This window comes from Leopardus geoffroyi, chromosome C1 (assembly GCF_018350155.1).
Source record: "Leopardus geoffroyi isolate Oge1 chromosome C1, O.geoffroyi_Oge1_pat1.0, whole genome shotgun sequence".
Taxonomy (NCBI): Eukaryota; Metazoa; Chordata; class Mammalia; order Carnivora; family Felidae; genus Leopardus; species Leopardus geoffroyi.
The window spans coordinates 16,697,077-16,709,735 of NC_059328.1; the positions used below are offsets into that span (position 1 = coordinate 16,697,077).

The 12,659-nt window shown below is 60.0% G+C and overlaps 1 protein-coding gene across 1 annotated transcript in view; it reads left to right on the forward strand.

Moving 5' to 3' along the window:
- Positions 1-11,445, forward strand: part of EPHA8 (EPH receptor A8) — a 36,686-nt gene extending 25,241 nt beyond the window's left edge. Inside the window, exons 6-17 of the mRNA XM_045476063.1 lie at positions 2,170-2,294; positions 2,372-2,534; positions 3,761-3,854; positions 4,825-4,889; positions 5,716-5,880; positions 6,071-6,256; positions 6,564-6,625; positions 7,102-7,311; positions 8,203-8,352; positions 8,445-8,635; positions 9,087-9,260; positions 9,403-11,445. Of these exons, the coding sequence (XP_045332019.1) occupies positions 2,170-2,294; positions 2,372-2,534; positions 3,761-3,854; positions 4,825-4,889; positions 5,716-5,880; positions 6,071-6,256; positions 6,564-6,625; positions 7,102-7,311; positions 8,203-8,352; positions 8,445-8,635; positions 9,087-9,260; positions 9,403-9,517 (1,700 nt within the window). The 3' untranslated portion in view covers positions 9,518-11,445. The remainder of the gene's footprint in view (positions 1-2,169; positions 2,295-2,371; positions 2,535-3,760; positions 3,855-4,824; positions 4,890-5,715; positions 5,881-6,070; positions 6,257-6,563; positions 6,626-7,101; positions 7,312-8,202; positions 8,353-8,444; positions 8,636-9,086; positions 9,261-9,402) is intronic.
- Positions 11,446-12,659: the final 1,214 nt, after the last annotated feature.

The following is a 12,659-nucleotide window of genomic DNA, read 5'->3' on the forward strand; positions in this document are numbered from 1 at the left end:
GCATGACCCCCTCTGTACCTAATTATCTCCCTAAGACCCTACGTACAAAGACTACCAGGTTGGGGGTTAGGACTGCAATATATGAATTTGGGAGGGGGACACAATTCAGTCCACAGCACTGTCCACACCCCCAGCGTGTGCTGTGTGGGCAACCACAGGGGCCCCCATCCCCTCGCCCCGTGACGCCTTCTCACACTGCGTCCTGAATGAGCTTTCCAAATGTAAGCGAGGCCCGGTCATACACGAGCCCTTTACCAGCTTCAGCCTGAGCTCAGATCCCATTCAGATCCTCCCAGGGCCGAGGGACACCCATGCCACCCACCCTACCCACCTTCTCCAGCCTCGCCTGCCCACTTTTACCCAGCTCCCTCTCTTGCAGCCACCCTGGCTTCCCCCTGCCCTGCCCTGCCTTGGGCCTTGGCTTTACCTCTCTTTCTGAGCGATAGGCCCCTCCCTGTGATGTCCAGTGGCTGGCTCCTTCAGTCCTCAGTTCCACTGTCACCCCTGCCTTGGGGAGGCCCACTCTGACCACCCCCAGCTGAAATGGCCTGACTCCACCTGGCCCCTGCACACAACGTTCCCTCCATCACACGCAGTGCCTTCTTCTGTCCCTCATGGCACTTCACCAACCTGTTGACTGCACATCGGTTTACCTTCTTGCTTTCTGCCTCTGTCATAGATCATAAGCTCCTCGAGGGCTGCCGTGGTCACTACAGGAACCCCAGGTCCTAGGTGACCACAAGGCATGTGGGGAAGGCATTCAGGAAACCCTGAGGGGGCCAGGGCAGACAACAGCCCTGAGCAAATGGGTGAGGTCTAGCCTCACAGAATGCTGGCTCCTCCCCCCTCTGTCCTCCCTCTCCCCTCTTCCTCCGCCCTCTCTCCTCTCCCCTTCCCCCCTCTCCCTCCCACTCTGTCTTCTCTGCAGCCACCTCCTCCTGGAGCCCTCAGGTGACCCCACCCTGTTTTCCTTCCACCTCTGCGCTCTGTCCCCCTGTGTCTGCTCCACTCACACGGGACCTCTGGCCTTGGAAGTTCTTTGCTTTTTAAGAGGCGCCCACATACTGCTGGCACCACGATGGTCTTATCTGATCCTCACCTCCTCCTGGCTGGTGGTGCTTCTAGCTTCTCTTTCTGGTTGGGGAAAGTGCCTCCCCCCCCCCCCCAGGTGGTATCGGTCCCAGCCAGCAAGAGAAGGCCGGGTTGTGAACCCAGGCCTGATTCCCAGGCTGGTGGGGGGCCCCCTGTGCCACACTCTCCCACTTCACTCCGGACTTCTTAATTTGTCACGTCAAAGCCACCCAGCAGTATTTGTTGGGCACCTGCTGTGCGTAGTCCCTGCCTTCAGGGAGCTCCGGGGAGACAGGATGCCCTGATAGGGAGCAAGAACTGGGCGTGGGGGGCACCCGGGGGCAGCTGGGGGACCCTGGAGGTGTGGGGCCGAGAGTCAGCTTGGCTGCCGTGGGGCCTGTATCTGGTACTTCCCAGCAGACTCACATCAGGGGTAACTGCACCGAACGCAGGAGGGAGGGAGGGACTGAAAGGCCCAGTCAGTGAGTAACGGGGGTGCGCTGGGGACCTAGCGTGACACGGGAATGCTTGAGCTCAGATGGGCTCAGCTCAGGTCCTTCCCCTGAGTGTCATAGCTGCTGCAGTCACACTCTCCAAGCGCAGGCGGTGAGGACGCTGCTTCCTTCCGTCCTGCCCCTCCCTTCCTTCTCCTTTTCTTCTTCCTCCTCAGGCACCCCTGAGATCCTGCTCCACTCCAGGCCTTGGGCTCGGGGTGGGAGGCATCGGGTGGTGGGGCCCCACGTGGACGAGGGTGTCTGTTGGATGAGGCTGGCGGGGCTCCAGCACGCTGCCAGTGGATGGGCCTGGCCAGCGGGGAGGTGGAGGCAGTGAAAGCTGGACTAGTCAGGCCTCCTCCGGGTCAAGCCAACCCCAGCGTCCTAGACCCCTGGACCGCAGCCAGGCTGTGCCGACCCCGGGTGACCGACCAGAGCGGCAGCCGATGATTTGCTAGGAGGATTGGAGGGTGCCGGCTGGCCTAGGGCCGGGGCGGGACTGTTGGCAAGGTGAACACGGCCCAAGCCAGGGTCCCTGGGACAGAGGCCGGGCTCCATTATCACCCACCCTCCCATCTGACCGAGGCTGGCCTCCCGCCCCCAGCCCCGTCCCAGGTGGTGGTGATCCGCCAGGAGCGGGCGGGCCAGACCAGCGTCTCCCTGCTGTGGCAGGAGCCAGAGCAACCCAATGGCATCATCCTGGAGTATGAGATCAAGTACTACGAGAAGGTACCAGCAGGGAAGGGAGGAGGGGGGAGGGGAAGCAGGCGGGAGGACCCTTGGCCGACCACCCCTCTCGTGGGCAGGACAAGGAGATGCAGAGCTACTCCACCCTCAAGGCCGTCACCACCAGGGCCACCGTGTCGGGCCTCAAGCCGGGCACCCGCTACATGTTCCAGGTCCGAGCCCGCACCTCTGCAGGCTGCGGCCGCTTCAGCCAGGCCATGGAGGTGGAGACCGGGAAACCCCGTGAGTGCAGGGGAGGACGAGGGAGCCGGGCCAGGCCAGGGGCCGTGGGGGGTGAGAGGAAGGGGATGTGCTGAGCGGGTGCCTGTGCTGGGTTGGCATTTTCACAGGTGAAAGCCTGAGGCTCAGAGAAGGGAGGTTACTTGCCTGAAGGGACAGAGCTGATAACGACCCATCTGCCACTGGCTTTTCCTGAGTATCGGTGTGATGTGCAGGGGGCATGGCGCCCTTTGCCAGCACGGTCACCTTATAACCGTCCCAGAGGCCCTCTAGTGCGTTGCCGTTATCCACATCCCCGTTTCACAGATGACGAAAATGAGGATCAAAGCAGTAAAATGAATTGTCCGAGGTCACCCAGCAAGGCAGGATTTAAGCCTGGTCAGTCTGGGGACGAGTTCTGTGCCCCTTCCGCAGTATCCTCCTGCCCCCAGCCTCCAGAACAGTGGTTCCCACAGCGTAGTCTGGGATCAGCAGCAGCATCACCCGGAAGGTACTAGAAATGCTGGTTCTCAGGCGCCACACCAGACCTTCTGAATCAGAAACCCTGGGGTGAGGGCCCAGCAGTGCAGCGTTTAGTAAGCCCTCGGGGTGATTCTGAGGCACCTTCAGGCTTGGAAACGCCCTGCCCCTGTCTCCAGCTGCTTGGGGTCCTTTCTCAGCTCTACACTCGGGTACCCTCCACGGGGTGGTACTGGGATAGAAAGGTTCAAGGCTGAGTTCATGACCCCCTTCCACTGGCACTGCCTTGGCACTCCTGTGCCAGATAGGAATCCTGTCTGGCTCGGTCCCATTTACTGTGTGACCCTGAGTAAGTTCCCTGAGTTCTCTGAGCCACACCTTTCTTGTCTAAACACAAGATGACCCTGGGATTGCCCTGTAATTGGGAGTGAAACCCGCACCTCTCAGCACATTCGGCTTTGTTACTGTTTGACTATCAGGCAGGACAGGCCCGTTACAGCTGAGGAAACTGAGGCTCAGACAAGTCTAGTGATTCTCTGCGGCTCACAGAGCCCCAGGAAGTGATGGCACCGGGGCAGGAAGCCAGGAAGCATGGGCGAGCAGGGTCTTGAAAGGGAAGCTTAGTGGAGGGTGGGGGCAGAGGGGGAGGTGGCCTGTGACCGGACTCTGGGCTGACTCACAGCTGAGGACGCTGCCCACCGAGCCCGGAAGAGCCACCAGACCCCCGGGCCTGAGAGGTTGGTGCCCCACCCCGCTTTCCTCCTCTGCAGGGCCCCGCTATGACACCAGGACCATTGTCTGGATCTGCCTGACGCTCATCACGGGTCTGGTGGTGCTTCTGCTCCTGCTTATCTGCAAAAAGAGGTGTGTGGTCCCTGCCCCCAGCCACCCCAAGCCCCTCCTCTGGAGCCCTGTGTCCCCAGCCCGTGCCGAGCCCCACCAAGCCAGCGTTCCCCTTGTGCCTGCGGGCAGGTTCCTCATATAAACCTGCTCTTGTTTCCTCCTTCGCTTTGTCTTGCCCGCTACCCGCCCCCCTCCCCCGCATGCCCCGCACATCCCCCATTTTCTGTCCGCCTCTCTGGCCTGCCCTTCTTCCTCTCTGCTAGCCCCTCGTCTCTGAACAACCTCGAAAGGCTAGAGGACCCTGGGCTTGTCCCGGACCCTCCTCTTTTCCCTGTTCACCCAGGTCCGTCTTTCCCGAGGGACCTTATCAGGGCCCCTGGCTTGGAATTGCGCTCCCGTGCAGTCCATGGGGTGGACATCATTTTGGGTGACCACCTTGTTTAAGCCTGTGATGTGGAGATCCTGGTCTTGTGTTGCAGGGGAGCTAGTTGGGGACCAGGGACGTTAGGCCTCTTCCACCAAGTAGATGTCAGAGCTGGGACGGGACCCCAGATCCGCCAAAACTGAAGCCGTTGTTCTCTCTCTGACTCCATCGCAGAGGGAGGTAGCGATGAGGACGCTTGTGTACTTCCTGTCACAGGCAGTGAGGATTGGAAGCATTGTCCTATTTCCTGGAGACACAGGCCCAGGGGAGGGAGGGGGCTTGCCAAGGTCACACAGTGTGGTAGACACCCGAGGCCTCGCCTTCCGGCCACCCCACCAAGGGTGGTTTCGTGTAAAACGGGGCTGATAATGCATAGACTGCTGTGCGGGCCGAGTGCGCTTGACTTCGCAAATTGTAACTGTCAAAGATGTCACGGTCCAGCCGGGTCGAGAGCCGGAGGGCAGGGACTCCCCTCTGCAGGGGCTGACCCCGAAGGGGAAGGAGCTGGAAGGGAGGAGTTCTGGCCCTGCACGGGGTCAGGGCTGAGGCTAGGGCCATCCTCCACAGGCACTGTGGCTACAGCAAGGCCTTCCAGGACTCTGATGAGAAGATGCAGTATCAGAACGGGCAGGGTGAGTGCGGGGGACCCAGGGACGTGGGGTCACAGTGGGAGCCAGCACCGGCCCGGGGAGGGCACGGGTGGGAGGAGCAAGGGCCCACGGGAAGAGCAGAGCCCCAGGGAAAGACAGCGAGGTCATCGAGACCTGAGGCCTCAGGTGCTGCTTCCCTTTATTGGGTTTGCAGACCCCGCTGAGAAGGCCAGAAACCCTCCGCCCAGGGAAATGCACAAGTTTGTGCGCTCACGCACAATTCTGCACACTGGTGGGGGGCAGGGAGGCATCATATGCTCTTGGATAAGAACCTGTGCTACCGAGAGCTTTCTCAGGACCCTGCAGAGGCCCCAGAAAGCAAGGATAATTAGGAGAAAGCCTACCTCTGTACCGCACTTCTGTGCCCATGGTAGACATTAGTATTATGGTACTGATTCTCACTGAGCTGAACGCAACGTCACAATCCTCCTTAACACAGTCTTCTAGAGAACTACTGTGAATCAAAATTGACCTTTGTGATGAAAACATTTTTGCTACGTTTCTACCCCAGAACGATTTAGAAAGACCTTAAAGACTAGCAGTGACCCCAGAAAACCTAACAGCAGATATACTCAGAACTCACTGGAAACCCCAGTGTCCTCTAGAGACCCCATAGCTTCTCCACAGAGACCCTGTTATCGCTCGGTAAGCACGTATTAGGCACCTACTGTTTGCCGCCACATCCTGAGATACCCAGGGATGCTCCTTACCCTCCAGCCCCCACCCTAGACCTCTCCCAGGCCCATAGAACGCTGCGAAAGAAAGTCTCCTGCACCCTCCTGATGGCCCTTCTTTCCTGGTCCCTCAGCACCCCCACCTGTCTTCCTGCCCCTGCACCACCCCCCAGGGAAGATCCCAGAGCCCCAGTTCTATGCAGAACCCCATAACTATGAGGAGCCAGGCCGGGCGGGCCGCGGTTTCACCAGAGAGATTGAAGCCTCCAGGATCCACATCGAGAAAATTATCGGCTCTGGTGAGCCTCGGGGGTTGTGAAGGTGGGGACAGCACAGAGGGGTGCCCGGGGGAGGGGCACCCAGGGCAGAGGGAGAGGGGAACCAAGGAGCCCATATGGCAGACATGTGGGGCAGGGGGCGTGCCAGGGACCAGGTGTGGAGAGGAGGGTCCCATAGCCCTCCCCTGCCTGCCCTGCTCGGGATCCACAGGAGAGTCGGGAGAAGTCTGCTACGGGCGGCTGCGGGTGCCAGGGCAGCAGGACGTGCCTGTGGCCATCAAGGCCCTCAAAGCCGGCTACACAGAGAGACAGCGGCGGGACTTTCTGAGCGAAGCATCCATCATGGGTCAGTTTGACCACCCCAATATCATCCGCCTTGAAGGTGTCGTCACCCGTGGTAGGTGCCAAGCGAGGCCAGCCTCACCCTGAAGGGCCCCTCCTGCCCAGGACCAGGAGTCTGGGTCCATCCCTGGACTGCCGTGCTCTGCCCCTGCCCTGCCCTGTCCCCCTGGTTCAGGTCCTTGGATGACTTGGTTGGGAGGGGGCCCAGAGTCCGGGACCCCAGGGGGAACCCTAGACTTTCTGAAGCTGTCAAGTGCTGACCCACCTCCTGGCAGCTCTCCGAGGGGGCATGTTCCTGGGGTCTCCGATCAGCAGGTCTGATCCCCCGACCAAGAGCCACCCCTGCCTCTGTCCCTCCCCAGGCCGCCTGGCAATGATCGTGACTGAGTACATGGAGAACGGCTCCCTGGATGCCTTCCTGAGGGTGCGTGCCCCACCCGTCCTTCCACATGGGCTGGGGGGAGGGAAGTTCAGTCTGGGTGTTGGGAGATCACGTGAGGCCTCCAAACACCCTCAGGAACTTGAACCCAGTGGACCTGGAGAAGGGGAATGAGGCATGGGGAGGGGTCTTAAGGGGCAGCTAATCAAATTACCTTTCAGGGCCCCATCACATGAAGGTCCCTCTGCTGCACGGGTCCTCTGCCCTGCACACAGGCTCAGAGGGGTGCCTCTGCGGGGACCCAGGGCTCCAGCAGCTGGAAGGCATGGTGGGTGCGGTGGAAATCACTAGACTCCCAGCCCCCACCCTACCATTTATTTGCTGAGCGTTCAGGCGCAGGGCTTAACCTCTCTGGGCCTCTATTTCTCCTTCTGCAAAATGGGTGGGAAGTCATCAGAGCCCCACCTATACTTCGCAAACTGCCCAGAGCCTTCCTGAAGCCCAGCCGTGTCCCCCTACAGACTCACGATGGGCAGTTCACCATCATGCAGCTGGTGGGCATGCTCAGAGGTGTGGGTGCCGGCATGCGCTACCTCTCAGACCTGGGCTACATCCACCGAGACCTGGCCGCCCGCAACGTGCTGGTTGACAGCAACCTGGTCTGCAAGGTGTCCGACTTCGGGCTCTCCCGGGTGCTGGAGGACGACCCCGACGCGGCCTACACCACCACGGTGCGCAGTCCACACCCCTTCCCAGGAGGCCCGGGGAGGGGCAAGGTGGCAGGGGGTGGGGGTGGGGGCTCCTCACACGTAGTCAAGTGAAGTTGGAAGTGTCAGGGTCGCCTTCAATCTGGGGCACGTCCTACCTCTTCTCTGCAGCTGTTTTCCCCTCCGGGAAATGCAAGCCGCCATTCCCACCTTTTCTGTACCCCTGGGTGGCCTGGGCAGACACCAGGGCTGGTCTCCCCCTCGTCACTCACTCTCTGGGAGATGTGGGGAGGGGTGGCGTCTCCCTGAATCACAAATCCACTCCAGAGCTGTCTGCAAGGATTGGCTAGAAACTAGCATTTTCAGAACATGTTCCATAGAGCTGTGGGTTTCTCTAGAGGTGCCCTGGGGGCCGCCTTCAAGGCAGGAGGCTGAGTGGGCAGGGACCCAGACCCCCCACCCTGCCTCAGCAAGAACCTTCCCTTAGGTCTCACCCACTGAGCGTCCTAATGAAGTTTCACTTAGAGAAAGGATTTTGTGACAAAAACAAACAAAACAAAAAAACAAAAACAAAAAACACACCAAAACCAAAAAACCCAACCCAAGAAGGAAAGAAAGGAAGAGAAGTTAGGGTGATGAGCAAGCCACATTCCGTGGGCTTGGTCTCTTGCTTAGGCATCAGCCTGTTGACTGATACTTACTGAGCACCTACTATGTTCCAGGCCCGCCACACACTTCCTTCGCTCAGTCTTCACGACAGCTGTGTGTGCAGGTCTCCCGGACCAGAACAGGTGCTCTAGGAAGGTGGAGGCCGTGTCTCCCCTCCTGGACTGCCAGTTTCCCAGCCTGGACCCAGTGCTTAGCTCCCCACTGCGGGTTGGGGAGAGGCCCTCAGCACTCCTGTGTGCCTTGCAGGGAGGCAAGATCCCGATCCGCTGGACGGCACCCGAAGCCATCGCTTTCCGGACCTTCTCCTCGGCCAGCGATGTGTGGAGTTTCGGTGTGGTCATGTGGGAGGTGCTGGCCTATGGGGAGAGGCCCTACTGGAACATGACAAACCGTGACGTGAGTGCGGGACGCTGGCTGGGCAGGGGCCGTTGGGGGCCTTGGAGGGAGGGACGGCCTCCAGCCCAGCACTGTGCTTGCCCCCACCCCAGGTCATCAGCTCCGTGGAGGAGGGGTACCGCCTGCCTGCGCCCATGGGCTGCCCGCGTGCCCTGCACCAGCTCATGCTCGATTGCTGGCACAAGGACAGGGCCCAGCGGCCTCGCTTTTCCCAGATTGTCAGTGTCCTCGATGCCCTCATCCGAAGCCCTGAGAGTCTCAGGGCCACGGCCACTGTCAACAGGTGCCTGGTGCCCACCCCAGCTCTGCCCAAGCCCAGCTGCCCTCCCAGTATTTCTTGAGATAAGGCTCAGACTTAGTGTAAGCCCTGACATCTGGACCTCACCCAACCTGGGCCTCAAACCCCTGTGCTGCTTAGGCTCCTGACCCCTGTCAAGTCTGGACCCCTGATCCCTGCCTTACCTGACGGCTATTCTGCCTGGGCCCTTGACCCCTGTCCTGCCTGGGCCCCTGACTGCTGTTCTGCCTGAACCCTTGACCTCTGAGCTTCCTGGGCCTCTGACCCCTGCCCTGTCTGGGCCTTCCTCAGCCCTCTCTTTGCAGCCTGGGGGCGAGCTTCTCAGACCCTTTGCCTACTGCTGAGCCTGGATGGAGGCCGAGGGCGGCTAGTGCGAGGGTCCCTGAGGGAGGCAGAGGCCCTGGCAGGCCACTTACCAAGGACCCCTGTGCCTCAGGTGCCCGCCCCCTGCCTTTGCCCAGAGCTGCTTTGACCTCCGTGGGGGCGGGGGCGGCGGCGGGGGCCTCACCGTCGGAGACTGGCTGGATTCCATCCGCATGGGCCGCTACCGGGACCACTTTGCTGCCGGCGGTTACTCCTCCCTGGGCATGGTGCTGCGTATGAACGCTCAGTGAGTGGAGGGGCCGGGTGGTGGTGCCCGTGGGGGCGGGGACAGGGGGAGAGGGCAGGAGACCAGAAGCAGGCTGGCAGCTCCAGGGAAGGGGGACCTGGCCTCCCAGGCCAACCCGGTCAGCACCGCCCTTCCTTCACAGGGACGTGCGTGCCCTGGGCATCACCCTCATGGGCCACCAGAAGAAGATCCTGGGCAGCATCCAGACCATGAGGGCCCAGCTGACCAGCACCCAGGGGCCCCGTCGGCACCTCTGACCCGAGGCTGGCGGGGCCCGGGCAGCAACTAAAAGTGGCCCCAAGTCATGTCGGCCACCAGAGGACTTGTGCCGGGTCATGTCGGCCATCAGAGGACTTGCAGGGTTGGCCGGAGGTCGGGCAGCTCCCAGCCTCTGGTCCCTCCTCTCAGGTGCCAGGGAGGCCAAGAGCTCCGCCACAGGACCTGGTGTTAGCCGGAGTCAGGCTGCCTGGGAAGCGGCATTTGGTGCCCAGCGTGGCTGGGACATCTGTCCCCAGCTGAGGCCTCAGTGACACTGAGCCTAACAGAGACATCACTCGCTTGCCTCTGAGAGAGAGAGAGAGAGTGTGTGTGTGTGTGTGTGTGTGTGTGTGTGATCACATGCTGTAGGGGTTGTTTTCATGAGGTCCTGGGAACCCTTGTGAACATCTGTGATCATGTGTGTGTGTCCACCCATCGGATCCAAGCACGGACGTGTGCCTGTGGTGTGCGTGCTTATCCAATTTGGTGGGGGGCATATGTGCATGACCATGGATGGCACGTCATGAATGAGGACATGTGTCACGGGCCTGTGACCCGTGCGACACTGCCCACTGAGCATGGACCCAGGCCCCAGCACCCACAGGGATGAGGGAGAGGCCCATGCCCACCTCCCCCTACACCTGGAGGCAGGGAGTAGGGACCGCTTTGGAACTGCACCAGCACGAGGCCCACCCTTGTCTCCGCCCGGGTGAGCCCCCTCCCGGCTGTATCTCAGGTCTGCGCCCTCCCTCTAGCTGGTGAGGGGCCGCCTGCAGCCTCCACCTGGCTCCCACCGCTGCTTCGACAGGAAAACAGGGTTCCCGGCCAGCCCCTCTGGCCACCTACCGTGTAGGCATCACTGCAGAGTATGCCAGGTGCCCTCAGCTGGGCTTGGCTGCCTGGTCAGGGGCCAGGGGCCATGAACTTCCCTCTGGGCTCTGATGCCCCTCCCTGGCCCAGGGCTCCTCACTTGGAAGACCCTCTGCCAACCTCTCACTGCCCGGCCCTGGCCTGTGTCCCCATCCTAGGATCAGGGGCCATAAGATCCCAGCTTTTCAGCCCCCTGTCCACCCCTCTCGTACCACCTGGGGAGACCAAGGCCTAGAGGGGGGTTGTGCCTTGTCCAAGGTCACACAGCAACCAAGTTTCAGAGCTGAGGCCACCTGCCTCCCAGCCCAGCGCTCTACCCCCCCACCCACCCCCATCCCACACTGACAGCCGTGGGTAAGAGGGGGCTTCAGGAGCTCCCCCATCCCCAGACTGACCCTCCCCTTTACGGCCCACCAGGGTATGTAAATATCTTTTTTCTACCATGTCAGAATATTTTTTCCTCACTCCTGACAATGCAAAAATGGTCTTCAAAGCACATAAAAAGCACCCAGGGTGAGAAAGCACCATCCCAGGGGAAGCTTGGTGGGCAGGGCCCAAGGAACCCCACCAGGCAGGATGCCTTGGGCCCCCTGCTGGCCCCAGAGGGAGGGGCAAACCCAGCTCCCCACCCCCAGCCCACCCCTCCCCCTAGCCAGCACAGCTGTTCCGCAGAGACACCAGCACTGAGTCCCCCCTCCCTCCTGCAATAATTTGGGGAGTCTCAGCCCCGCCTAGGTGCCGCGGCCAGCTCTCTGCACCTCTATATATTATATTACTATATAGCCGAGCTGTTCTTTCTTCCTATGGAAGTCGGAAACATGGTCAGAACACGATCCGGGGAGGACCCAGTCTTCCTCCCACCCCCAGCCCACTCTCACCCAGTTCCTGGGCTCTGATCCTCACCGTCGAGGGGGACACAGTGAGCCTGGCACTTGCAAAAGTGTGGCCCCTGCCCCGAGCGTGAGGTAGCCTTGGGGTCCCAGGATCTGCTTCTCTGTGGTCTTCATCCTGAGTCTTGAACGTACCCACAATGAGAATAAATTCTGCCTCATCTTTGCCTGTGTCCCCCATTTTTTTCCGTCCTTTCAACCTTGACGTCACCTGGTGAAGAGCAGCCTACGCTATGCACCTAGTGTATGCAGTCCATACATTTTTTTCTGTTCTGGTCTTACCTATTTTGGGAAGTAGGATTCGTGCACCCATTTTAGATATAGGGAGACTGAGCCTTACAGAAGTCAACTCGCCTATAAAGTCAAGTTTGTGGGGAGCTGAGTCGGAACCCTGGCTTGTCCAACTCCAAAACCCATGCTCTGCTAGGAAGCACCCCTACAGGCCCCAAATTCTCCCTCCCAAGATGTGCGGATGGTGCTTAACACTGGAGCACAATCCCTTGCAGGTAGGCATTGCCCTTGCCTCAAGCTCTTTTGTGCAAGAAAGACATTCTCTGGAGGAGGAACACATAAGGCAGGAACATTTCATGGGAACGACTTCTTTGGGACCAAGGGGTCCCTTGAGAGACCTGGGTGCCACAGGGCAGGGAAGGGACAATAGGATGAAAACATCTGCTTTAGTTACATCAGGGGCTGAGGACCCACCTCTGATCCGGGAAAGAAGGGACAGCAGCAGAGCCAGGACAGTGGCGTCCGAGGCAGAGCAGAGCCCAACTATGTCCATTTGGGGAAGATGCCCCTGGGGGTCCTATTGATGAGCAAGCCCTCAAGCTGAAGGAAGACCTTCATTCCTGCACCTCCCTCGAATTGGAAACGTAAGACTGGGGAGAAAACACGTTTGCTGTGTTTCCTATGTTATCTCACTAATAATCACAGCAGCCCTATGAGATTGGTAGTTTTGTCTCCATCTTACAGTTGGGCACAGCATGCTCAGAGAGTCCAGTGTCCCAACTGGCAGAACAACCGTGTAAAACTAGACCCGTCTGATTTCTAGCCAGGTGTGTTTTTCCTGAAACTCTACAAATAAACTCTGTTCCGGGCCTCCCCGACCCCGCCACTCCGGGACCAGCCATTTCCTATGAGGAAGAACCTGTTACCACACACTTCCTTCCCTAAGGGCTAATCTTCAGAGCCTATGGAGCACCTACTATGTGCTGGGTGCCACTGGGGGATACAAAGGTGAAGGCAGACCCTATGCTAAGTGTCCAGGAAAGGGGGCATGCAGAAGGGTTGGAGGAGGTCAGAGGAGAGAAAGCCTGGAGGGCCAAGATTGTCACCAAGGGCTTCCTGGAGGAGGAGGCATTCAGCTGGGCATTGAAGG